This window comes from Symphalangus syndactylus, chromosome 13 (assembly GCF_028878055.3).
Source record: "Symphalangus syndactylus isolate Jambi chromosome 13, NHGRI_mSymSyn1-v2.1_pri, whole genome shotgun sequence".
Classification (NCBI taxonomy): Eukaryota; Metazoa; Chordata; class Mammalia; order Primates; family Hylobatidae; genus Symphalangus; species Symphalangus syndactylus.
In genome coordinates this window covers 57,283,454-57,311,280 of record NC_072435.2, presented here as the reverse complement: position 1 = coordinate 57,311,280, position 27,827 = coordinate 57,283,454, and the positions used below count along the sequence as shown (strand labels likewise).

General features: G+C 50.8%; 1 protein-coding gene across 1 annotated transcript in view; it reads right to left on the bottom strand.

The window, feature by feature from the left end:
- The window catches only part of CHST8 (carbohydrate sulfotransferase 8), a 90,250-nt gene extending 62,755 nt beyond the window's left edge, over positions 1 to 27,495 (bottom strand). Inside the window, exons 1-2 of the mRNA XM_055238121.2 lie at positions 26,951 to 27,495; positions 22,779 to 22,994 (exon numbers count right to left, since the gene is read on the bottom strand). Coding sequence (XP_055094096.1) covers positions 22,779 to 22,908 — 130 coding nt within the window. The 5' untranslated portion in view covers positions 22,909 to 22,994; positions 26,951 to 27,495. The remainder of the gene's footprint in view (positions 1 to 22,778; positions 22,995 to 26,950) is intronic.
- Positions 27,496 to 27,827: the final 332 nt, after the last annotated feature.

Sequence of the window (27,827 nt, the reverse complement as noted above, 5' to 3'; positions counted from 1 at the left end):
GTTGCAGTGAGCCAAGATCATGCCACTGCACTCCAGCCTGGGTGACAGAGATTCCGTCTCACAAAAAAAAAGTAAATACTTATTTACACTTAACGATGTTTCTACAATTTATTTCCTTACTACTATTTCTTGTATCCATTCTTTCTGGTTGCATTTTCTTCTTACAGAAGTACACAACAATTTATGCTACACAATGACCATATCATTTATCATCAAATAAACCCACTTCTGAGAGTAAGGGGGCACTGATAATAATTACCTCCTGTCTGTATAGACATAAAGACCCCAGTCCTAGACTTAGGGCTTCTGGAAGAGCTGAGTGAGAAGCCTGGTAGATTCTTTCCTAAAATGAAATGATGGAACAGGAAAAACAACAACCATCACCATTTAAAAAGTTGGGGCCAGGCATGGTGGCTCATACTTGTAATCCCAGCACTTTGAAAGGCCAAGGCAGGAGGATTGCTTGAGATCAGGAGTTCAAGACCAGCCTAGATAATATAGTGAGACTCGTCTCAACAAAAAAATAAAGAAATTAGCTGGACATGGTCATATATGCTTGTAGTCCCAGTTTCTTGGGGGGCTGAGGGAGGATCGCCTGAGCTCAGGAGCTTGAGGCTGCAGTGAGCTATGATCATACCTCTGCACTCCAGCCTGGGTGACAGAGTGAGACCCTATCCAAAAAAAAAAAAAAACTCCAGAAATTGACCAAAAGCATACAACATATCAAGAAGCAGTTATTCAAGAAAATCTACTGAACAGTGTGAGGTTATGGCATTGTAGCCTGGGGCTGGTTTCATCACCTTGCCCAGTTCCCTGGGGGCTTACATTCTACCAAGGGGAATCAGGCATGAACATTGATTGACTGGAAAATTCCATGCCCAAGAGTGTTGCTGAAAATAATTTAAAAATCTTAACTAGGCCAGGCGCGGTGGCTCAAGCCTGTAATCCCAGCACTTTGGGAGGCCAAGGCGGGCAGATCACGAGGTCAGGAGATCAAGACTATCCTGGCTAACACGATGAACCCCGTTTCTACTAAAAATACAAAAAATTAGCTGGGCATGTTGGCGGGCGCCTGTAGTCCCAGCTACTCGGTAGGCTGAGGCAGGAGAATGGCGTCAACCCGGGAGGCGGAGCTTGCAGTGAGCCAAGATCGTGCCACTGCACTCCAGCCTGGGGGACAGAGCAAGACTCCGTCTCAAAAAAAAAAAAAAAAAGAATCTTAACTAGCCCAAGGTTGTGATAAAGTTGGGAGAACCAATAGATCAGCAGATCAGACAGAAATTTAATAAGAAGATCTGGAAATCAGACAATTAAAGTTGACTAAAGCTAACAGTGCTTAGAGGAAAATTTATAACAGTAATGTCTATATCAGAAAAGAAGAATCTCAAATCAATAGCCTAATCTTCCACCTTAAGAAATGAAAAAAAAAGAACAAACTAGACCTGAAGCAAACCAAAGAGAGGAAATAACAAATAAAGCAAACAAAAGAGAGGAAAAAAGAACAAACTAAACCTGAAGCAAACTAAAGAAAGGAAATAATAAAATACAAAGCAGGAAAACAACAGACAAAAGCAATGAAACTAAAAGTTGGTTCTTTGAAAAGATTAACAAAATTGACAAGCCTTTGGCTAGACTTTGAAAGAAAACAGAGAGACAATACAAATTACTAAAATCAGGAATGAAAATGAGGACATCACTAGTGATTATAAGAGAATACTATGAACACTGATATGCTACACAAATGAGACAACTTGAATGAAATGAACAAAGCCCTAGAAAGACATGAACAAAGCCCTAGAAAGACATAAATTACTAAAGCTGACTCAAGAAGAAATAGAAAACCTGAGTAGACCTATGGTGAAGACATTGAACTAGAAATTTAAAATTTTAATATCTGGAGCCAGGTGTAGTGGCATGTACCTGTAGTCTCAGCTACTTAGGAGGCTGATGCAGGAGGTTCTCTTGAGCACAGGAGTTAGAGGCCAGCCTGGGCAACATAGCAAAACTCCATCTTTAAAAAAAGTAAGGTCTCAAAGAAAAGTCTAGTCCCAGGTATCTTCACTGATAAATTCTAACAAACATTTAAAAAGAAATAATGCCAATCCTTCCAAAACTATTCCAGAGAAATAGGGTAGGAGGAGGAAAAAACACTTCCCAACTCATTTTAAAACCTGTATTAATCTGACAGCAAAGCCAGACAAAGACATCACAAGAAAACTACAACTATCCCTCAAAAAAAAAAAAAAATCCACAGCATAATTTGAGCAAACTTAATTCAGCAGCATATAAAAAGGATCATATACCATGACCAAGTGAGATTTATCAAAAGAATGTGAGGCTAATGTATCAATATAATACACCATTTTGACAGAATAAAGGATGAAACATCATAATCATCTCAGTAGATGTAGAACAACTATTTGACAAAATCCAACACCCATTCATGGTTAAAGTTTTTTTAATAAACTAGTAGTAGAAGGGAATTTCCTCAAAGTCATAAAAGTCATCTACAAAAATCCTAGAGCAACCATTATACTTATTGGTGAAAGATGGAATGTTTTTCCTCTAAGATCTGGAATAAAGCATGAATGTCTACTCTCACCACTTCAATTTCCTACTATACTAGAGGTTCTAGTCAGTTCAATCAGGCAGGAAAAAGAAATAAAAGGCATTCAAGTTGGAAATGAAGATGTAAACATCTCATTATTTGCTGACAGCATAATCCTGTATGTAGAAAATCCTACAGAATTTACATAAACTATTAGAATTAACTAACAAATTACAGGTTCTGAGATAAATACACAAAAATCAATTGTATTTCTATATATCAGCACTGAATTATCCCAAAATTAAATTAGAAAAACAATTCCATTCACTATAGCATCAAAAAGAGTAAAATACTTAGGAATAAATTTAACTAATGAAAGATGAGACTTGTATACTGAAAGCAACAATATACTGCTGAGAAGAATTAAAGATGATTTAAATAAGTGGAGAGACATTCCATGTTCATGGATTGGAAGACTCAATATTGTTAAGAAGACAATTCTCTCAAGTCTTTTATTATAGTCAGTGCCATTCCTTTCAAGTTCCGCAGGTGTTGTTCTTTTTGGCAGAAATTGACGAGCTGATCCTAAAATTTACATGGAAATGCAAAAGACTCAGAATACCCAAAATGATTTTGAAAAAGAACAAAGCTGAAAGATTTACATGTCCTGATTTCACAACTTATTATAAATCTATACTAATCAAGACATTGCACTATTGGCAAAAGAATAGACATACAGATCAATGAAATAAATTGAGATTCCAGAAATGAACTCTTAAATTTATGGTCAATTTATTTTTGACCAAGGCGTGAAGGCAATTCGATAGGGAACAGATAGTCTTTAGCAAGTGCTGGGAACTGGGATAATTGGATATTCACGTGCAAAGAGAAGAAGTCAGACCTCACACAATACACAAAACGTGGCTCAAAATGGACTGCAGACAGAGATGTAACAGCCAAAACTAAAAAGCTTAGAAGAAAACATAAGAGAAAAATCTTTATGACTAAGATTAGGCAAAAATTTCTTAGATGCAACACAAAAAGCATAATCCATCAAAGAAAAAAAAGATGAATTGCACTTTTTCAAATTTAGAAACGTTTCCACTCCAAAAGACACCATTAAGAAAATGAAAAGACAAGCCACAGATGGGATAAGTTAGTTGCAAATCGAATAATACTTATATCTAGAAAATAATTACAACACAATAAAAAGATAAATAACCCAATTTTTAAAAAGGGCCAAGCCTTGAATAGATATTTCACTAAAGAATATATCCAAATGGCTAATAAGCACATGAAAATATGCTTAATAGTAGTCATTAGAGAGATGCAAATTAAAACTACAATGAGACATCACTTCACACCCACTAGAATAGCTATAATTAAAAAGACAGATAATAACAAGTCTTGATGAGAATGTGGAGCAATTGGAACCTTCATACCCTGCTGGTGAGAATGTAAAATGGTACAGCAATTTTAGCCAACAGTTTGTCAGTATCCCTTAAATTTAACGTAAATTTACTATTACAACCTAGCCATTCTACTCCTAAATATCTACCCAAGAAAAATAAAAACATAGGTTTGCACGAAAACTTTCACATGAATGTTCATAGCAGCATTAGTCATGATAGCCAAAAGTATCAACAATCCCATATCTATCAGCTGTTGAACAGACCAACCACAATTCCATGTAATAGAATAATATTATTTGACAATAAAAAGAAACAAACTGATATGAGCAAATATCAAAAAATATGACTCTCAAAAACATTATGCAGAATGAAAGAAACCAGATATAATAGACCACACAGTGTATGATTACATTGATATGAAATGTTCAGAAACGGTAGCGCTATAATGATTAAAAGGAGATTTGTGGTTGCTTGGGGCTGAGGGTAGAAATGGTGAGTGATTGAAATGGGCACAAAAGATTTAGTGGAGGGGCAATGGAATTATCCTAAAATTAGGCCAGGCTAGGTGGCTCACGTGTGTAATCCCAGCACTTTGGCAGGCCAAGGCAGGAGAATCACTTGAGGCCAGGAGTTCGAGACTAGTCAGGGCAACACAGCAAGACCCTGTCTCTACAGAAAGATTGAAAAGTTAGCTGGGCACAGTGGGACATGCCTGTGGTCCCAGCTACTGGGGAGGCTGAGGTGGGAGGATCGCTTGAGCCCAGGAGGTTAAAGCTGCAGTGAACTCTGACTTGCACTTTAGTCTGAGAAACAGAGCACCCTACCCCTGCAACACTGCTAAAATACCTGCTTGGGAGGAGTCAGGGTGGACCCCAGAAAGTCCCCATCACCTTACTCACTGTGAGGCCCCATTGGAGCAGGGATCTTTCAGTAAACGTCTCTAAAATAAATGAGTGAAAGTGGAACATTTCCCCGGCAGGAAAAACCCACCTCCTCCCGGCCTGTGGTCCTCCCACAATCACGGCCTGTCCTTTTTACTCCCTAGTGAAGGGACGAGGCCTGCACACATTTTGCAAGCCCTGTGTGTTGTACACGCTTGATGCGCACAGTTGATTTAAGCACAGAAAATCCTTTAATTACTGCCGCTACTTCTGGCTGGGTTCTGAGAAGGAACTAATTCAAGCAGCGATCACTCGACCTGAAATATTATGAATGTAATTTCATTATTTGGTCTGTGTGGGTCGTGGGCAAGGGGTTACAATAATTGGCTTTGCTGAGTGCCTGCTGGAATGGCAATTTGTCACCCAATTCTGTGGCTGACAACCGACAGACAACTCACCCTGTGGGGCCCAAGTCATTTGCCCCTGCCTGGCCCATGACCTGGCAGGTGACATTGTCAGGGTACGCTAATAGCAGCCAGCCCAGACTTCAGGGTGAAGTGCTTTCCACATGAGCCGTAAGGCACCTGTCCACCCATGGGTGTATAGTAATACTGAGGTGAGCACACATATGTGTACACAGCTAGGATTATGGGTGAGGGCCAGATGCACACACACATGCACACACATGGGCACCTGACTCTTTATCAGGACACACACAAGTGTGCACAAGAACCAGAACACGTCTGCTGTGAGCAGGAATGAATCACACCCTGATAGTCTGCAGGGCAGTGCCATGCAGCCCCCCAACCTCTAACCCAGGCTGGCCCTCCAATGCCATGCATCTCATCGCATGGTGCTTGCTCCCAGCCCTGAGTGGTTGTCAGGTTACCAAGAAGACTTCAGACTTTTGAGATCTGAGGAACCAGGTTTTAGTTCAAGCACTGACACTTCCTGGCTGTGTGACCTTGGGCAAGTGACTTTGCCTCTCTGTGCTTCAGTTTTTTTCATCTGTAAAATAGAGATAGGTGCAGCGAGGCTCTGGTGTGAGGATATTGGTAAAGCATGTAAAACACAGTGCCTGGTACACAGTAGGCGCTGAGTGCTCATACCATCATCACTGCCCACACCACACCCCCGGATGCCACCTCCTTGAATGCTCTCAGGACTCTTGGGTCCCTCTCCCAGCCCCGGGGACATCACTGTGACACAGAGGCAGCAGGGAAGGCGAATCTGCAAAGAGTCCCTTGCTGGACCGGGCCAGGCCCCTCTCCAAAGGGACCCTTGCTGGGTGTGGCTGCCATGGTACCCTGGGGGGCAGAAAGGGAGCCAGGGTGGCCATGCCTGCCACACCCCATCACTGTGGGAAGCAGGCTGCCAAGTCAGAAATTCTCCTCCATTTACACCCACGGGCACCCACGCCCCCATCCCCAGGTAGATACTGGAGAGAGTACCCACTCACAGGAAAGCTTTGCTTGAAATGATTCTTCCTTTGCTACAGCAACAGAAGCTTGCCAGTGGGTGCAAATATTTGCAGGTGAGTGTGCATAAATGAAGGAGGTTTTAATTAGGTGCCCTCCCCAGAACCCCACTCTCTGGCCCTTGCCTTCCCTGTATCTCTGCTGACCAGTCACCTCCCGGACCCCCCAGGTCCCCTGCCAGACCTGAACAGTGAACAGGTATCTGGCAGGGCTCCTGGCTGCTGAACCAAATAGTGCCACCGAGGGGCTCTGTGCAGCCACTGTTGGTCAGCAGGGCCCAGGCTCTGCTCATGGACTGCTTCGGGTCTGGCTTCATGGGGGTCCTGTGGGGCTGGAAGTAATTCTTAGAGTCCCCTTCCCACCAGGAGACCCACCGCCTCTGTGTCCTCCCAGGGGGCACAGGGAGAGCAGGCATGGAGCCAAATAGGGCCTAGGGGGCAGGTCTCAGCCCCACGGGGGTTTAGGGTATTGGAAAGATCCAGTCCTCCCAGCCCATCCAACCAACAGGAGGTACCAAGCATCACCTATTATGTAACGTTAAAAAACACATTCCAAATTAGAGCTGGCCCTTAAAATCAGGAGAATCCAAATAAATGTATGTTACCGATTCTTAGCTTTTTTTCTTTTTTTCTTTTTTTAAGACAGGGTCTCACTCTGTCGCCCAGGCTGGAGTGTAGTGTGTGATTTCGGCTCACTGCAACCTCCACCTCCTGGATTCAAGCAATTCTCCTGCCTCAGCCTCATAAGTACCTGGGATTATAGGTGCCTGCCACCAACTCCAGCTAAATTTTGTAATTTTAGTAGAGATGGGGTTTCACCACGTTGGCCAGGCTAGTCTCGAACTCCTGACCTCAAGTGAGCCGCCTGCCTCGGCCTCCCAAAGTGCTGGGATTACAGGTGTGAGTCACTGCACCTGGCCAGATTCTTAGCTTTTTTAAAAAACAAAAAGGATGACCTGGCCACTCTGGACCTACACTCCTGCACAGAGCTCTGGGCTGGAGGGAAGCAGCGGTGGCCCCTGGCCCTGGGGCCTGTCTGTCCACTTTCCCCTCACCCCCTCCCCTTCCCCCCATCCTGTGGTCTCTCGCTCCCTGTGGCTCTGTCAGACCTACTGTTTGATGGATCCCAGTGACCCCACACAGTTCCCATGGACATCCCCTCATTCCCCTCCCTCCAGTGTAGACCCAGACCCTGAGGGCAAAGGTCAAATGCACTCACAAATGGCTGTAGCCTTTGAAGGAGGTGGGATGGAGTCTTGGGACTCCATCCAGGACCTGAGGAACACCGGGAGCAGCCTTCCCATGGTGAAGCACCTTTGGACACAACCAGAATGTAGTGAGGGGCTCATGGATCACCATCCCTGCAGTCCCGCCCTGGTGGAGAACCAAGACCAGGCACAGAGCTTGGGGGGAGCTGGGATGGGGCCAGCCCACCCTCTCAGAAGTCTTCAGGCCTTCTGGGGAGGGCTGAAAAATGCCTCAACCAGGCCTCAGGGCAAGATGACAGGCAGCCCCCAACTTCCCTCTGGGACCCCAGACGCAAACATGAGAAGCCCCCAGGAGCTCGTCCACCCCCCACTAGGAGCCTGTGCTGTGCAGGGACTCCCCAGTGGCAGCTGTCAGAGGGGACAACCGAACCGATTTAAGCTCAGCTATTTTCCCCACATAAAATAAAATTTCAAAATAAGCGAATCTTCCACTGACTTCCACTATGATTCAAGTCAAAACTGCAGAGCCACAAATCCTGGAAAATAAGCTTCATAATGAAAACATCAGCAGGCATATAATGGTAAAGCTTTTTTGGCTTAAATGAGATCTGCCCAGCGGCTCCCAACTTCTGCAAATATTGTGAGAAGGAGCGGGGGACCTGTAGTGACCTTAAAGGCACCACAAATGGTGGCGACCTCAATGCAAGAGCGGGATAACCCCACCGGCAGGCAGTTGGAGCCCAGCAGAAGGTGCGTCTAGCCCCAGGGCGTGTGGGCCCTCGCCACCCCTACGGACCCACCCCTTTAGCTTCCAGAACCAGATCTCCAGGCTCCTGTTGTCATAACTGCTACCATAACCTTTTCAGAGTTTTAAAAAACCAAGACCCACGCAGTGGCCATGGAGAAGGACAGCAATTGTAGCAACAGCCCTGTCCTTGGAGCGTGGGTGGACTCCTCACCACTTCCCTGCTGCCTGTGTTAGGAACAGGAGCTCGAGGACATCAGGAGGGTTGGCACACGGTGGGACCCCACTGGGCCCTTCTTTATGCTGGCAGTGGGTGTGCCCCATTTCAACCCACTGGATGTCCCCAGGCCCTCCCCCTTGGCCCTGAGATTCCAGGCCAAGTGAGGCTGGGGGAAGGGGACAGAGCCAGGCAAAGGGCCCCCTACCTCGGGCCCCTTTGGAGCCTGGTGCCACTTGGGGAGTGGAGTCTCCCTTGCCCTCCACCTCTCCATGGCAGCTGCCCTGGGCTGTGCGGGAGGCTTGGCTCTGATGCCAGGTGACTGTCACTGAAGATGCTCAGGCAGTGAATGGGGACAGAGGTGGGGGAGGCGTAGGCACAGGTGGAGAGAAAAGAAGTCCATCCCTCCCCAGCCCCCAGCCTTCGGTCCTCCTTGGGCTCAATGCCTGGCCCTCGGAGCAGTCCCAGCACTCCAGACCCAAGGTAATCCTAAGGCATCTCATGCACAGATTGTGACCTCGGCGTCCTCTTCCCCTAGTCCCTCCAATTCATTCTGGGCCAGGCAGAGTGGGAACGGGGTCACCCCACACCTGAGACCTGCTCTGGGCCCTCTGGGCTGTGACTCACACTGCAGGTGTACAGAGCCAGATTCACCCCCCTTGGGGGTCCTCTGGGGAACAACTGGCCATTATGGAGACACAACCCAACACTGGGGCTACCTGGGGACTCAGGACAAGCATCAGAACTGCCTGCCCTTCTGGATCCTGCCCAGGCCCCCACATAATGGGAGACCCAGTTTTCCAGGTGGACTGAAATTTCAGAAGGTGTCTTTGTTGTGGGTTTTATTAATCCAAACAATGGAGGAGCCTTGGGGCTTTGGTTTGGGGAGCTGACAGTTGCCACAATCTGCTGGGTGTTGGCAAGAAATGTCCTTTAAGAAAAATGGTAGAATAACATCAGAAAAGAAAAGAAATATCCAGGAGTTTGAGGCTGCAGAGAGCTATGATCGTGCCACTGCACTGCAGCCTGGGTGACAGAGCAAGACCCCTTATCTTAAAACAAAACATAGGCTGGGTATGGTGGCTCACGCCTATAATCCCAGCACTTTGGGAGGCCAAGGCGGGTGGATTACTGAGGTGGATCACTGAGGTCAGGAGTTCGAGACCAGCCTGGCTAACATGGTGAAACTCCGTCTTTACTAAAAATACAAAATAAACCGGGCGTGGTGGTGCATGCCTGTAATCCCAGCTACTCGGGAGGCTGAGACAGGAGAATCGCTTGAACTTGGGAGGTGGAGGTTGCAGTGAGCTGCGATCCAGCCTGGGCGACAGAGCGAGATTCCATTTCAAAAAACAAAAACAAACAAACAAACAAACATATAGACCATGACATTAACTAGTAGCAAAAGGAAAGAAGGACAGAGAAGGGGGAGCACAGGCTTTGGAATCAGGCAGATCTGGGATCAAATCCTCGCTGAGCCACGCAGGCTTCAGGACTTTGGGTAAATGAATGAACCTCCCTAAGTTTCAGTTGAGGATAAAGACGCCTGCCGAGGAGGGCGAGGGAAAATAGAATGAGTACCACGTGCCAGGCACCCAATAAACAATAACCCTGACTACATTTCATGCACATTGAAGCTTGATTACATTGTCTCATTTTATAAATTACCATCATACACGTGCGTGGAGCTCTGCGGTTTTCAAAGCCACTTTTGTCCATGACTTCATTAGACTCCTCTTCTATTTTTAGCATGTTACTGTAGTTCCTTTTAAAACATAAGTCTCACTCTTATTGGACATGATCGTCCCAATTTTCTATTCTGCACTCCTTTTTAATTTCCCCACCCCTAGGAACTTTTAGCATAACAATTCTGGGACCGTTTCTATTAATATCAATTTTCAGATTACAGCGATGTGATGTCTGTTTCCTAATTTAATTAGGTGATTCCTGTTATTAGTTCCTACATGCTCATTATTTTTCATTTAGCATATTTTAATGCACCAAAGGAAAGTGAGGCTCTGGCTAGAGACCCCCAGGGTGTCTTCTGCAGGAAAAGGAAAATATTCACTCCAATTGCAGGCGGTGGAGGAACCCAGGAAATCGTGGCCATGTAGAAGACTGGGAAGACACAGGATGGGACCGCTACGGGGAACGGCCCAGGCTCAGGTGAGAGAGGCTTGAGACTGAGAAACTTTCACTGCAGAGACAGGGCCCACAGTGGGCACCCCCTCCAAATCAGGGCCTCCCAGGGAGTGTGGCAGTGAAGGTCCTTCATGACCCCCACCCTCAAACAGCAGAATCTAATCAATGATGGTCCCAACGCTAGCACCACCCGGACCCATCAAACCCACTAGGCTCTGGGTATCCAGATCTGAAGGTTCCATGTTCCGACCCTGCCTATTTCTGGCACTTGGGCAATCACCATGCAAGGAGTGCTCCATATCCATCTCTCCATCATTACTGGTCTTTGCACAACTCCAAGGGGCACCCTTCACATTGCAATCTATGTGAACCATGCCCCAGAATTAGCATAAAGCACAGTGTGGGTGTGTCCCTGATGGGTGCAAAGTAGCAACTGGGGCTTGGCTTTCTGTGCCCCTGGGCTCTGGCCACCCTCTCTGCCCCTCCCCACCTCCAATTGTGCATAATGATGGCTGGCCTGGCCTAGAAGGAACCCCCACGAAGACATTCTGGAGTTTATGAGAAAAAAGGAGGGCAGGACTTCCACAGCCATGCTTGGAAGGAACACTGTTACAAGCACCCCACCCACAGCCCTGAGGCGGAGAGCCTGGTGCATTAGGTGACGAGGAGGGGGCACTCCAGGAGTACTGAAAACCCAGTGGGTGGCTTTCCCTGGAGTGAAATTGTCTCCGCTGTGGCCCAGGAAAAGCGAGGCACGGGAGGGTGAGGTGGCCCTTGCCAGCCTTGGGCGATGTTCAGGAAGAGAGTTTGAAGCTGCAGTTGCATTGTTTAGAAACACTGGGTTCTGAGAGTCCCAGCCTTGCTGATTTTGAGATAATGTATTGCCAGCTACTTAACAGGATGGATCACTGCAATTACATGTCACTTCTGATATTCACAGTCACAACAAGGATGTGTCAGCCTCGCAAGGTTTGTAGGAAATATATATGATGTTCCGCAATGCCGTTAGAAAATGGTTTCAGGAAACAGACTCAAGAGGGTTCCAATAAAACTCACCTGCCCAGGGAAAGCAGCAGGCTCCATGGAAACTGGAGGGATGGGTACCAGCCCAGGAAGGAGTGTGGGCTTAGACGCCCAGCTGCGTGAGGACCGGCCTCGCTCTGAGAGGGCCAGTAGGCTTATTTCCCCTGCAGCCAACCTGGCCCAGCTGCTCAGAGATGGCAGGCAGGGGTGGCCGCTGCACTTCTGTTGCCTCTTTCACCCTCTTTTGGGTGAGCTGTTGAGAGCCTCTTAGCAGGCGCCCCTGTGGTCTTGGCCCACCCATGGCATTTGTCCTGGCATTTGTCTCAGAGCTCCAGGGGGACACACTCAGAACATGACAGTCACTGTAGGAGCTGGACAGACCTTCTGACATTGCAGTTTAGTCCTCCGCACAGGTACAGGCAGGGCAGTGTGTCCCTGGTAACCCTGGGACCCAGAGTGAGGGCCACACTTTCTCCAATCAACACAGTACTGCCTCCAGGAGATCAAAACAAGAGCCCTTGGCATCAGGCAGACCCGCGGGCATTGGACTTCTGGCTCTGTCCATTTCTAGCTGTGAGATATTGGGCATGATGCATAGCAGCACGTGCTCCGGAGGGAGACCCCTGGCTCCACTGGAATCTCACCCAAGCCCGCTTCACTGCTTCCACTGGAGGTCAGCACCTCCTGTTCACCAGAGAGGACAAACAAGAAGCCCACAGTTCCCCTCTTCCAGGAAGTCCTCCTGACTCCTCCAGCACTCACATTCAAGAAAGGTTTACAACCTGCCTTAAGTGTCCCCCAGGCCCCGCTGAGCCTCTCAGGGCCAGGTCTCTCCTCCACTGCCCCCAGATTGGAACCCTGGAGGGAAGGGCCTGGATAACCTCCTTCCTTGACCCCAAAGATTGTGAGCTCCCAAGAGCAGAGCCCGAGCTTCCTCCTCCCGTGTCTCCATCTCCCTGTGCACCCCTCCCCTGCCTCAGTACAGCTAAGCGGTTGGGCTTGCAGGGCCTTCACACAGATGGGCACGTACAGATCTCTCCCTGTGGCTGGCAAGCCCAGGGACCCAGGTGTGGAGGTCCCATCCCAGGACAATGTGAGGTTTGGGCAGAAAAGCATGAATCTCCATGCTGGCATCCAGCCCAACAGGGAGCGTGGACAGCTTCCAGGATACTGGTTTCCTGGCCTGGAAATGCGGAGTAGATCTGAGTCCAGAGCTGCCAGCCCCTCTCCCAGGGGAAGGCTCTCCCACAGCCCTCTCCACCCTGCATGGCGCCGGCGCCCAGGCCTGGGGTGTATGAGGGTGAAGGAGTGAGTGTGTCGACCTGTGAGTGGAGACGCAGGTGCAGTGGGGCTAGGGTATGGTGGTGGCTTCCTGCCTGTCTTGCCTGGTCCTTCGTTCTGTGGGGCTGAACACCCCTCGGTGGAGGAGCTACACGGAGACTCCACGCACCCTGCCAAGCATCTCAGACGCCATAAGCCCCAAATGGAGCCTGTGATCTCCTGCCCCCTTGCCCCGACCTCTCCCCATCTGCCACATCTGCCCCAGTGAATGGCACCCCCAACCTCCCTCCTCTAGAGCCAGAAACCCGAGTCCCTCTGAACCAAGACCACTGCCCTCCCCGCCCTCCTCACCTCCTTGTCCTCTCACTCGAAAGGTCTCCAACACTGCATGCGATATCCTTGGCTGCCCCGAATCTCCTTGCATTTGTCACATCTCCCTCTCTGCTCTCTGCCCACGGCCACACAACAGGCAGCCACCAGAATGAGCTTGCTTGCTTTATTTCTTTCTTTTTTTTTTTTTTCTTTTTGAGATGGAGTCTCGCTTTGTCGTCCAGGCTGAAGTGCAGTGGCATGATCTCAGCTCACTGGATAAAGGATTGTAGTTGGCGTTATCTCAGCTCACTGGATAAAGGATTGTAGTTCTTTTAAAAGAACTACAACCTCTGCCTTCTGGGTTCAAGCAATTCTCCTGCCTCAGCCTCCCAAGTAGCTGGGACTATACAGGCCCATGCCACCACGCCTGGCTTATTTTTGTATTTTTAGTAGAGGCGGGGTTTTGCCATGTTGCCCAGGCTGGTCTCTAACTCCTGACCTCAGGTGATCCACCTGCCTCAGCCTCCCAAAGTGTTGGAATTACAGGCATGAGCCACTGCGCCTGGCCCAGAATGAGCTTTCTGATGCACCGCTCCCTACTCCAGGGTCCCCAGAGCTCCTTGTTGCCAGGGGCCAAGGCGGGCTCCTCTACCACACTGCAAGGGCCTGCTGGGCCCAGGGCCAGCTGTGTCTTCAGCTAGGAGTCTAGATCCACAGGTCATGCTGCAGCCCCTAAACCACTTAGAGTTCTCCACGTGCCACATTCTCTCAGGACTCCAGTCCTTTATCCACACTGTTCTCTCTGCCCAGCCTCTGCTCCAGGCCCCGAACACAACAATACTGGGTGCCCCAAGTGCTGGGGAGACAGTGTGATGTAGCAAACAACAGGCAGCCGCCCAGGCCACATCCCAGCTCTGAAGCCCAGAAGCTGCGTGGCCTTGGGTGTGGTTCTTAGCCTCTCTTACCTCAATAGTCTCATTTTTCAAAGGGTGTAATAACAATTCACTCATGGGGGTTTTAAAGTATTAAATGAGGCCAGTCACAGTGGCTCACACTGTAATCTCAGCACTTTGGGAGCCCGAGGTGGGTGGATCACTTGAGGCCAGGATTTTGAGACCAGCCTGGGCAACGTGGCGAAACCCCATCTCTACCAAAAATACAAAAGTTAGATGGGCGTGGAGGGGGTGCCTGTGGTCCCAGCTACTCAGGAGGCTGTGGTGGGAGGATCACTGGAGCCCAGGAAGTCAAGGCTGCAGTGACCTGAGATCACACCACTGCACTCTAGCCTGGGTGACAGAGTGAGACTATCTCAAAAAATAAATAAATAAAAATAAAGCATTAAATGAAGATAAAAACAAATAATCCCATCAAAAAGTGGGCACAGGACATGAAGAGACACTTCTTAAAAGGCTCACAGGCTGGGTGCAGTGGTTCCCGCCTGTAATCCCAGCACTTTGGGAGTCCGAGGCAGGTGGATCACAAGGTCAGGAGTTCGAGACCAGCCTGGCCAAGATAATGAAACCCCATCTCTACTAAAAATGCAAACAATTTAGCCAGGCATGGTGGCAGGTGCCTGTAATCCCAGCTACTTGGGAGGCTGAGGCAGGAGAATTGCTTGAACCTGGGAGGCGGAGGTTGTGGTGAGCCAAGATCATGCCATTGGACTCTAGCCTGGGCAACAAGAGCAAAACTCCATCTCAAAAAAAAAAAAAAGTTAAAAAACAATCATGTTGGCATGAATGTGGTGAAAAGGGAACGCTTTTACACTGCTGGTGGGAATGTAAATTAGTACAACCACTATGGGAAACAGTGTGGAGATTCCTTAAAGCAGCAGTCCCCAACTTTTTTGGCACCAGGAACCAGTTTCGTGGAAGACAATTTTTCCACGGTCCGGGGAAGGGAGATGGGGGTGGTGGTTTCAGGATGGTTCAAGCACGTTACATTTATTGTGCACTTTATTTCTGTTATTATTACATTGTAATATATAATGTATATACATGGATATATTATTACATGTAATATATCCAGTGACAGATCATCAGGAATTAGATTCTCATAAGGAGTGCACAACCTAGATCCCTTGCATGTGCAGTTCACAAGAGGGTTCGAGCTCTTCTGAGACTCTAATGTGGCTGCCGATCTGACAGTAGGACGAGCTCAGCTTCGATAGCTCGCGCACAACTCACCTCTTACTGCGCAGCCTGGGTCCTAACCCAGGGGTTGGAGACCCCTGCCTTAAAAAACTAAAAGTAGAACTACCATTCAATGCAGGTATCCCACTCCTGGGTATCTACTCAGAGGAAAAGTCGTCATATGAAAAAGACACATGCTCATGCATATTTATTGCAGCACAATTCACAATTGCAAAGATATGGAACCAACCTAAGTGCCCATCAACCAATGAGCAGATAAAGAAAATGTGGTGACCGGGTGCGGTGGCTCACGCCTGTAATCCCAGCACTTTGGGAGGCTGAGGCGGGTGGATCACCTGAGGTTAGGAATCCGAGACCAGCCTGGCCAACATGGTGAAACACTGTCTCTACCAAAAATACACAAGTTAGCCAGGTGTGGTGGTGGGCACCTGTAATCCCAGCTACTAAGGAAGCTGAAGTAGGAGAATTGCTCCAACCCAGGAGGTGGAGATTGCAGTGAGCTGAGATTACACCACTGCACTCCAGCCTGGGAGGCAAAAGCAAAACTCCATCTCAAAAAAAAAAAAAAAAAAAAAGAAAGAAAGAAAGAAAGAAAGAGAAAGAAAATGTGGTATATATACACCATGGAATACTACTCAGCCATGAAAAGGAACAAAATAATGTTTTTTGCAGCAACTTGGATAGATGGGGAGGGCATTATTCTAAGTGAAGTAACTCAGGAATGGAAAACCAAATACCGCATGTTCTCACTTATAAGTGGGAGCTAAGCTGTGGGGAAGTAAAGGCATAAAGTGATACAATAGACTATGGGACTCAGGGGACAGGGCTGGGAGGGGGGGTGAGGGACAAAAGACTACATATTGGGTACGGTGTACACTGCCTGGGTGACGAACGGGTGCCCTAAAATCTCCTAATTTACCACTAAAGAACTTATCCATGTAACCAAAGCCACCTATACCCCCAAAACTATTGAAATTTTAAAAGTAGTAAATGAGTATTAAATATATGTAAAGTGCTTGTGATTGTGCCTGGCTCATCTCGAGGGCCTGAGAGCGTTAGCTAGTATTAGTATTGTTGCTGCTTCTGTGTCTGCCCCAGTGAGTGCTGGCACATTGTCTCAAACTAGACATCGTTTATTTGTAAGAATTATACCTAGCCAGGGCCGGGTGCGGTGGCTCACGCTTGTAATCCCAGCACTTTGGGAGGCCGAGGCGGGAGGATCACGAGGTCAGGAGATCGAGACCACAGTGAAACCCCGTCTCTACTAAAAATACAAAAAAAATTAGCCGGGCGTGGTGGCGGGCGCCTGTAGTCCCAGCTACTCGGAGAGGCTGAGGCAGGAGAATGGCGTGAACCCGGGAGGCGGAGCTTGCAGTGAGCCGAGATCGTGCCACTGCACTCTAGCCTGGGCGACAGAGCGAGACTCCGTCTCAAAAAAAAAAAAGAATTATACCTAGCCAGTTGTGGTGGCTCACACCTGTAATCTCAGCACTTTGGGAGGCTGAGGCAGGAGATCGCTTGAGCCCAGGAGTTTGAGACCAGTCTGGGCAACATAGTGAGATCCTGTCTGTATAAAAAATAAAATAAATAGCTGGGTGTAGTGGCGTCTGCCTGTGGTCTCAGCTACTCAGGAGGCTCAAGTAGGAGGATCACTGGAGCCCGGGAGGTCAAAGGTGCAGTGAGCTATCATGGCAAGACTACACACCAGCCCGGGCCACAGAGCATGACCCTGCCTTGGGAAGGGGAGGGGAGGGGAGGGGAGGGGAGGGGAGGGGAAGGGAGGGGAGGGGAGGGGAGGGGAGGGGAGGGGAGGGGAGGGGAGGGGAGGGGAGGGGCGGGGAGGGGAGGGGCAGGGAGGGGAGGGGAGGGGAGGGGAGGGGCAGGGAGGGGAGGGGAGGGGCAGGGAGGGGAGGGGAGGGGAGGGGAGGGGCAGGGAGGGGAGGGGAGGGGAGGGGAGGAAAGGGAAATTATATGCATTAGAACATGTAAAGCTGGGCGTGGTGGCTCACGCCTGTAATCCCAACACTTTGGGAGGCCAAGGCAGGTAGATCACCTGAAACTCAGGAGTTTGAGACCAGCCTGGCCAACATGGTAAAACCCCATCTCTACTAAAAAGATAAAAATTAGCTAGGTGTGGTGGTGGACAGCTGCAATCCCAGCTACTTGGGAGGTTGAGACATGAGAATCGCTTGAACCTGGGAGGCGGAAGTTGCAGTGAGCCGAGATCACACCACTGCACTCCAGCCTGGGCTATAGAGTGAGACTCTGTCTCAAAAAAGTAAAGTTCTCAGTACAAGTCCTGGCCCATGGTAAATGTTCAGTCAATATTCATTATTATCTTCATTGTTAAATTTCCCTGTGCCCTGCAGGAGTGCCCTGAGACAGGCCACAGACCTAGGAGTCATTGGGGGCTGTCCAGTCCCATTGTCTGCCTGGGGTCCCTGAGGGGGATCTTTGCTGTCCACCACAGCTGCCTCCCCACTGGGCACCCCAGAACCACCACCCACAACTCCTTGACTCCAGGAAAAGGCAAAGGGCTCTGAAACATGGGGTGGCCCCACTTAAAGAAAACTCACTCTGCAAAAGCCAAATATTAAAAGAACGAACTATTTACAGTGTGCCAGCAATAGAATCTGTATGTTAACATTACATATATATATATATGAATAAACTACAACAGAATCTATATGGTACAACAGAATCTGTTTGGTAACATTGTAGTTTTATATACATCTATGAATAAACCAATCAATCCACACCACTCACTTTGGCTTCATGGGTCACTGACAATGACTCACCTCGCCCCATTAAAACAAAATCCATTCCACTTAAAAGAATGAAGAAGGAGTGATAAAATCAGAACATTACCACTGTGTAACCCCTAATGAATGGCTGGATCTAGGCATCATCTCTGGCGGCTGATAACACAAGACAGCCAGGCAGACAGGAGCCTCTTGATGGAATAATACAGAACCACCTATGAATTCCTGCCCCCCAAAACTTCCCTAGAACAAAACAAAAACCAATCCAAACCTGTATCTGATCAAGCTTCAAGATTCACCTAATTTATTGGGACAACAAAGAACAGAGAACAATGTGAATCCTTATCAGACAGGCGCAATCAGCCAAATCACAACTTACAGAAAGTTCTACAGGAACCGTGAGCTGGTTTCCTCAAATAAATAGTGGGAGAAAAATACAGATGGAGATGGAAACTTACAGATTAAAGGAGATTTAAAAGACTCATCCACCAACTGCCATGTGAGGGCTTTTTCTGGATATTGGATGGCACAAATAGGAAATAAAGGTAATTATATTTGTGAGACAGCTAGATATTTGCACACTGACTATTTGATGCTATTGAGGAATTGTTAAATTTGATGTTATTAAGGAATGAGTTTAGTGGTGATGTCAATAAAATAGTTCTTATCTTTTAAACTGAGAAATATATTGAAATATTTATGGCTGAGGCTGGGCATGGTGGCTCACACCTGTAATCCCAGCACTTCGGGAGGCTGAGGTGGGCAGATCACCTGAGGTTGGGGGTTTGAGATCAGCCTGACCAACATGGAGAAACCCCGTCTCTACTAAAAACACAAAATTAGCCAGAGGTGGTGGTGCATGCCTGTAATCCCAGCTACTCGAGAGGCTGAGGCCGGAGAATTGCTTGAACCCAGGAGGTGGAGTTTGCGGTGAGCTGAGATCGCGCCATTGCACTCCAGCCTGGGCAACAAGAATGAAACTCCATCTCAAAAAAAACAAAGAAAGAAAGAAAGAAAAAAGAAATAGTTATAGCTGAATTGATAGGATATCTGGTATAGACTTCAAAAATCACATGAAAGGAGGGAAGTGGATGGTGCTATGGATGGGGCCAGCCTGGTGTTGATGGGGGGTGCTGGGTGCCAGGTACGTGGTGTTCATGGCACTATCCTACTCCACTACTGCATGTATTCCAAACTCTCTATGATAAAACATTCACAAAGAAAGCAGCTCGTAAAATTCAGTTTGCTCAACCAAATGTGGAGTCAGCCTTCTGCAGCCCCCAGAGCCAGTACATTGGGAGTTTTTTATGGTTTGAAACAAAGTCCGGCCCTGTCACCCAGGCTGGAGCGCAGTGGCACAATCAGCTCACTGCAGTCTCGACCTCCTGGGCTCAAACGATCCACTCACCTCAGCTTCTTAAGTTGCTGAGATTTCAGGTGTGTACCGCTACACTCAGCTAACTTTTTTTTTTTTTTGTAGAGACAGGGTCTTGCTATGTTGCCCAGGCTGGTCTAGAACTCCTAGGCTCAAGTGATTCTCCCACCCAGGCCTCCCAAAGTGCTGAGATTACAGGAATACGCCACCACACCTGGCCACTGGTGTTTGTTATTCCTAGTTCTGGCCTGGTCTCCAAGTCTTTCTCTTGGAGAAGAGGTGAGTCTTGTCTACTGGGTCAAAAAGCAAATTTCCTGAAAGCAGAAACTCTGGCCTCAGGGCCTGGCAATCCTGGAGACCAGCAAAGAACTATAACTGGAGAGGTGAATTCTCTGATACACAAAACCTCATCTTCGTATGCGGATAGCTTACCGGGTAGCTCTTCCTGTTTCCAAAGATTTGATTTGGACTGTAGTAAAAAAAAAATGTTTAAAATGTGGTTTGATGTACAAAAGCTTGGCAACCCCCTACAATTCCATCTACTGCCTGAGCCAGGTGAGCTTGGCTGGCTGATCCATGTAAAGTTCAGGTGCTGTTAACACCTGGAGGCTGCATGGGAGAGACACGAATGAGGCCAGGCCCCAGGGGATCTCAAGCAACTCAGAATTCCCGCCACTCCCCATCCCCTGTCCACATTTGTTGTGCCACAAACTGCAGCTCCCAGAGAACTCCGTCCCCAGGACAGTTCATGCCACAGTGTGGAATTTCCTCCGTAGATCCGCTCATCTCCACCCCCAACCCGCCACCCCAACACCTGCCTGTTTGCCTGATCGGGATGGCAGGGCAGCTGCCAGAATCTGTTCCTCCCACCAACAGAAATTCACAGGGAGAAGGCCTGTCAGGGGCCCTTGGGGCCACCCAGCCATGCAACTGGACACATACATTTTGTAAGCACTGGTTTCCAACAGATAAATGTAATCAAGGTTTATATGCTCAGAGAAGCCAACAGGATGGGATTGTTTCACTTGAAAGATCAGAAGAAAATTGTAACTAATGTTGTGGAAAATTACTTTGATATTGCTTTCTTGGTACCGAATCACAATTAGGCTGCCGTGAGAAGTACAGGGAAGGAATAAATGAATAGTAACAAATCAACACAAACAGCCTGTGTCAGAGGCACTTTGCTCAGGGAAAGTAACGTAAGCATTACTTAAAGTTTTATGACTGTGTTTGGTGTGATTTACCCAGACCGTCAAGTCTGCCCATCACCTGGCACGTGGTGAGGGTGGTCTGGCTGCATGGACCATCAGAAGACCCACGTGTGCTCCTTGCCGGGTCTGCCAGCTGCAGAGGGATGATGGCCTCGGCTCCGCGCCATCTGACACCCCCTGCCAGCCTGAGGCTCCGATCTTCCCAGAAATCCCAGCCGTCCCCTGAGTCCCCAGCCCACCTGTAATCCACACGTGTGGCACTCGGGTAGCTGGGCAGGGCAACAGGGACCTGCGCAGCGAATGCTCTGGCTGCGGCAGGGCAGGGCACTAGCTGAAGCCACCAAACCACAGTCCCATCCAGGAGTGTCCCACCGATGGGTCCAGGCCCTGGTCCCAGGTGGGCATCACAGGCACACTCATGCCTCCTCTCCCAGGCTCCTCCTGCAGAATGTGGGCACTGGCCGCCTGGACCCTCTGCCTACATGCACCCCCAACCATGCACACACCAAGGACACACCCAGGCAGCGTTTGCTCGCCCTTCTTCCTGAGTTTGCTTCTATGCAGATAACACACGACATAAGCACCAGCTCGCTGTCTGCCCTGATGGCGCTGTCCCAAGGGGCCCTGTTCTGCCAGTGCAGTGTCATGAGCTGTTCTGGGACTCCTGTGAGGCTGCAAAGCTCCCACAGGAGAACTGGCTCTTCTGCGCACCTGCTGCTCCAGAAGCCTGGGAGCGGCCAGACCCACTTCTGACAGCCACCACCTGTGGGGGTCCAGCACAGGTGTGAGTCAGCACCGATGACTCGCCCACCATCTCCTGGAGGCCACCGCCTTGGCTGCCTCCCTCTGACTCTCAACTCATTCGCCTGCCCATGGGGAGCCTCTGGCAGCTGCCAGACCCAGGGCCCCAGCTCTGGCCTCCTTGTGCTCTTTTCACCTTCCTTCCTGGTGCCCACGGGCCCTCAATCTGCACTAAGGGCCACACATCATGGGTGCTCATCCACAATGGGGGCAGAGGGGTTGCAGAGTAAGGCCCCTTCCCGTGCTCTGGGCTTCTGGCAGGGATTTGTGCAGGAACCCCTCTGCCTACACCTCCGGCCCCCTTCTCTTTCATCCTGTCTCTGGCTCACAGCACTGAGCAAGCAAGAGTGAGCGGGTGTCCCTGAGGACAAGCGATGTCTCTGGGGGTGGACCAGGCTGTCCATGCCCTAGAGCATGTGGACTGTGAGTGTGTGGCTTCATGGAACCGCCCCTAATGGGGGCCACTGCTGAGACACCTCCCCTCCTCTCCCTCCAAAGCAGAGAGCTCCCAGGCCTTGGTACCCTGCCAGCTGACCTCCTGTCCTTCCATATATCTGGGGATGGGGACCGTGTCCCGGCAGCAGAAACCTTGCCTGAACTCCCTCTCCACACTCCATCTGCCCTGAGATGCCAGAATCACCCTTCCTGCTCTGGCCTCCCTGCCATCCCACCTGTTCCCAGCAGCCCTCTGTGACTCCAGTGGGCCACCGGGCAGGGGTGGAATGGAAGTAGCAGTGGGGAATCCTTGGAGGGGGTCTTGGCCTCACAAAACCAGGAGGTACCCTGATCCCCTTTGTCCAGACAAGAGGGGCTAGATTCCCCAGGACTGGGCAGGGAAACTGAGTCTTGCTTGTGGGGCACCGGCTCAGGGAGAAGTTGTCTACTTTCTGATGTCCCTGACAATGTGGAAGAGGCCTGAGAGGTGGCAGAATCCTGTTTAAATCTGAGTTTCATCAAAGGCAACAACTGGTTCAATAGACAGCAGCCTTGCCATGACCCCCAAGAGAGGCCACCCTGCTGCTAGGCACTGGCTGGAGGTCTTGCATCAGACACAGCACTCCCACACTGAGACTGACATCTTCCCTGGGAAGCTAGGACTCTGCCTGCCGGGGGTCTTGGCACAGACTTGCCCTTTCCCCCAAGCCCAGCACACCAGGGCAGCCGTGGAGGCCTGAGCTTCAGGCTGGAAAGCTGGTGGCAGTGATGGCAGGACTCAGCGCAAGGACTCACCTGGCACCTGCTGGGGGGCGAGCTCCGTGGGGTCCTGCAGGCTGATGAAGAGGAGGAGACCTGCAGCTCCGAACAGCAGGATGGATGAGAACATGCAGGCCAGCCGCATCGTTCCAGGTCGCGGGGTCATCCGGGGCTCGCTCAGGGGTCACCTCTTGGGTGTGGGAGGCACGTTCTTCCCTCATCGTCCACACCAGGCATCCATCAGGCCCAGATCTACAGTGCAGAGGGGTGACAGTCATCACCGAGGTGCAAGGCACCCAGGCAGGTGGAGGCCCTGCTCACTGCAGCAATCCAAGTGCAATCCCCAGACACCTCTGCCCTCTACAAGTTACCCAGGGGTGCCCTTTCCACCCTTTCATGCCCGGGAGGCTGAGGGAAGCCTGTTCCCACCTGTGGCTGGAACGCTAGCTTTCCACCGGGGTCTCCCGTATCTGCACCTTCAGAAAAATCATGGAAAGAGACACCCTCTGGCCCTGCCTTGAGGAGCCCAGGTGGGAACCCCCAGGCCCCCAGTCAGTAACCAGCAGCCAACCCCTGCACTGTCCAGGCCTCCAAATAAGCATGCGTGCTCCCAGGGTGGGGGCGTAGGTACCAGTGGGAACCTGGGTCCTTATCCCTGGTACCCGGCCCAGTGGGCAGAGAAGCTCTTGGATGTGCCTCCACCCTGCTTCTCTCTGTAGGGCACTGGGGACAAGGTCTCCATAGAGCAGGTGGCTCTGAGAAGGAGCCTGCTAGGCTCAAAGGATATTCAAGCACAGACGGACTCCCCTATGCCAGCCAGGGCTGTCCTCACTGATGGACTGACAGATGGGTTGGCGGATGGCGGTCCCTCTGGACAGTCACACCAGAGGGAGCTGAGGCTCTGGCCAGACCACTGGAGTCCCTGCACTCGAGGCCCTTGGCCTGGAGCAGAGGTGGGGCAGCTAGACCTGTGTCCAACAGACTCCAAGCTCAGAGGCGCAGAGGCTGGGTGCTAACACCCTCTCATGTTCCTGGGGGCGGGCACTAACTGCTTCGGCCACTGCAGACCCAGAGTACATCCATGTGACTTACCCCTTACCACACTTCCTCCTAGAGGGCAGGGAGAGAAATTCCCCATCCCCCACATACCAGCCAGTCACACCAACAGGGCCAGGCTGTGCATCGAGATGGGGGCACCCCAAGGCCATTTACCCAAAGGAAGAATATAAGTTCCTGAGTGGTGTGTAAAGAGAGCATGGGCAGAGTACAGGGGGAGGGAGGCACAGGCGGCAGGCACCCCAGGGACCCCCCCTTCTTTGAAGGTCAGTCACTCTGTCCCCTTACTTTCCAGCGGGCCTTGCTGGCTAGGCCCGGGGGATCACCCTTTTTCCACCCGAGAAGCCCTGGAGGGAACTTCCCCACCCTGGCACAGGTCAGTGCCTGAGGAAGGTGAGGCCAGGTGGGCAGCTCCCAGTAGCCTCTGAGGCCACAGCTGGGTGGCTGGTCAAGCCCCAGGCCAAATATGCTGCTCGGCCCAAGGATGTTTTCCTATCCAGGGACAATACTTCAGCCGGGTGACTCCTCCCCAACACGGACCTAGGCACTGGGGAAAGAAGTCCCCACACCCAGCCCATGGAGCACAGGGGATGAGAAGAGGCACTCTCCCTGCTCCCCTGCCCATGACTCCCCACGACCAGATTGTTCTGAAAAGCTCAAGGGCTAGGTAGGGTAAATTGCAGGTTTGGGTTTCTCCCCTCTGCAGTCTCTGTAATTATTTTTTCACTCAGTTAACTTTAATTAACCTGCCCCAGGCCTCTCCGCACCGGGAAGGCACCTGACGCTGGGCTCTCTGGACTGTGCCGAGCAGGTGGTTCCTGCGGCCTTCCAGCTTTTTACAGAATCACTGAGCTGGGCCTGTTTTGTCTCTGAAGCTGGCTCCGGGGTGTCAGGCCGGCTCCGACCTCACTGCAATGGCCTCTGCCCCAAAGACAAACTGCTGCTTCCTGTCATCTACCGAGGCCACCCCTGCCTTGCCTGCAGAGGGTAGAAATGGACAGTCATGTGTCCCCAAGGGCTCAGACTCAAAGCCTCTTGTGTGGGGCTGGGGCCTCTCCCTCCATGGCTGCACTGGATGAGGCCGTCCTGAGGACCTGGGGTTCACTGCCTTGCAAAGACACAGATGCAGCAGTGCAAGCCCCACAGGCGCTGCGATGCCCTGCCGTCCCCCAAGCCCTTCCCTCCATGAGGACAGCACTGCACTGCAGAGTCCCAGCCCCACCGGGGCCAGCCCCAAAGCCTCAGGAGAGAGTGAGCAGCTGACGAGGCAGGCAGAGCTGTTCTCTCCAGCCTCACTCGGGGGAGCCCCAGGCAGTCATAGAAAGGAGTTAGAAGAATGGAAAAGATGTCACGCACCGACACAGGGGGGCCGTGGCTCTCAGATGGGGACCAGGAAGAACATGCAAGGTCTTTCAGGAGCAGCTGCTATTGCACGGTCATGGGGACAGTGTTCACATGTGCACCGCACCCATGGACCTAAGCAGATGCGGGTTTGATAACACGCATATGCATACATGCCCAGGTGCGTGCCGGCCAGTGCCTGCACACACACCATCTATGGTCCCCAGCAAGGCCTCAGCTGGAAAGCAACCGTCATGAGCCCCTGAGTAAGCTGGCCACGGTGTGGGCGCGCTTCCTGCAGCCTCCTGAGTCAGACACCAGGAAGCCAGTTTGACCTAGGGTAGCCTCCAACATCAAGCCATTTTGGAAGGAGAGAGAGAGGAAGGAGAACAAGTTCACAGCTAGCGCCCAGAACTGCCCGGTAAAACAGCTAATAAGGGGTCTCTCAATATCAGGCTCTACCTGATGAACAAAGGGGACTCGGGAGCATGTGTGATCATCATCTCATTTGTTCAGTAGCTGGCGCTGCACAATGGTTACAAGAGAGCTGGCCGGTCCTCTCTTCTCCCCAGTCTCTCCATTCGAGCCAGTACCGACATCCACTGTCAAGGACTAAATGGGTCTGCTGCCAAGACCTGTCCTCACTTGTTTCTGAACCTCCCCAAACCAAACCCACCCCATGATGCCTGGTTCCAGCCACCCATGTGCCTGGGAGCCAGGGCAAGGACCAGATCCACGCCCCCAAATCCAGGAAGGGGAAGAAGACACAGACCCAGGACCACACCTCCATGGTGGTGGAGCTTCATCTGTTCATGTTTCCCCTTTCAAAGACCCTGCCTTTGCTGGCCCCCGAGAGAACACGAACACCCTCTCTATATCCAGGGAAGCTGGCATTGGAGCCGTCTGTGGCTTCAGGGTCCAGCCCATAAGCCCCAGATCCCAGCTTTTCCCTCTGGGACCCTCAGCTCTGTGTTTGTTCTCACTGGGGACCATCTGAGCAGCTAACTCCCTGCTCCGTGCAAACAGGAATCAAAAGGTCAGTGTGCCTCCCCGCCTGGGTAACTGGCCAGCAGTATGGCTGGCCAACTGGACTCTATAGAACCCTCCTTTCCCCTAAGGTGTGGGAAGGAAGGGTGGTCACCGACAGACCCCCGGGCATTCCAGGGGGTGTAGAATCCTCTATTGTTCCTCGGAGGACCCCAAGCTTCAAAGTCGCACGTTGTTTTCAAGGCAACAGGAGCTGCTGGTCTAAGAGCTGTCTGTCTCCCTCTCCTGGGAGTCCAGCTGCTGCCTGGGGAGTGGACACCACCATCTGTCACAGGCTGGGGCCTGGGGGGTGGGGCAAAAACACAGTCACAGGCCTCAGCCTCCACCTGGGACTGTCCCATCCTCATCACAGACTACATCACTCTCAGCTCCGATGACAAGGACAAAACCTGCCTTTACCTGCCTACACCCATCCTAAGACCAACAGACAATAAGAAAATCCAGCCTGCCAGGGGCAGAGAAGAGGGAGGGTTCAGGCAAGAAAAATAAACAGCCCCAGCGAGTTTCCAGCAGCTCTTGCCTGGCCTCACAATTCCTAGTCCTCCTGGTGGCTTTTCTCCCCGAGGCCTGAATGGCGTCACCAATTTTTACTTTAAGAAAAAAAAAAAAAAAGATCCAATTAAGCTTATAAACACCTGGGACACAGGGCAGGGCGAAGGATTCCTCCCATTTCCTTATTTATTTGATTTAAAAATGTGTCTCTTTGAAGAAATTCACTTCAGGGCACAAGCAAGGACTTGGGAATTCAGCCAAAACACACGCACCTCCAGTGGCGACCGGCAGCAGGCGGACAGACGCATGGACGGCTCCAAGGACACGCTTGGCTGCAGCTGCTTCTGGGCCTGGACGCTCCCCCCAGCCGCCCAGAGGATCCCCTGTGGCCGTGGGGACCTGTCCCCGTGCCTGGCTCCAGGTAGCATCGGTGCACCCACGTGGTCAGCGGACCCTGGGCTCGGGAAAGTTCTCTGTCCGGTGGGTCTCCTTGCACCACACGGGCAGGAGAGAACAATGACGTCCCTCCCGGCTGAGGGCTCCTGGAGAAGCTGCTTGTTGGGAGAGAGGCTGCTATGGCAACTTGAGGAGAATGGAGCCAGGCACTGCCGTCACCTTGAATCCGGCACCGTGCCTTCTGCCGCGGTGGCAGCAGCGGGGACTCTGCAACGGGCGCTGGTCCCTGAGCCCCGGCTTCCCTCCTCAGCCTCCTGGCCTCGGGAACTCATCTGCTCGTCGCCGATCGATCGGTGGGAGCCCACAGCCCGGTCCCCCGAGAGCACCAACCTCCTTCTGTTTTGTCAGACTAGTTCTTCCCTGCGCGCGGCTCTCGCTTACTTCTGAGATGGGGCTCTTCTTGATTTCAGCTCATTAAAAATCCTGCAGCTAATTAAAACCGCTCTAATGGCAGCGGCGGCGGCGGCAGCAAACTCTGGGACGAGTCCCTCCAGTTTTTATGCGTAGGCATAAAGTTGCAATGCTCTGCAAGGATGACGGATGGGCGCGAGTGCTCAGACTCCAAGGCGGGGCTGCAGACTCTCAGGCTGGCTCCTGCCCTGCTGCTGGGGAGCGCTGGCCTGGGTCCTGAAATCCCCAGAGCCTGGCCTTGGCACACCCAGGCCCCTGCCGGGCTGCACGCTACTCCCGAGG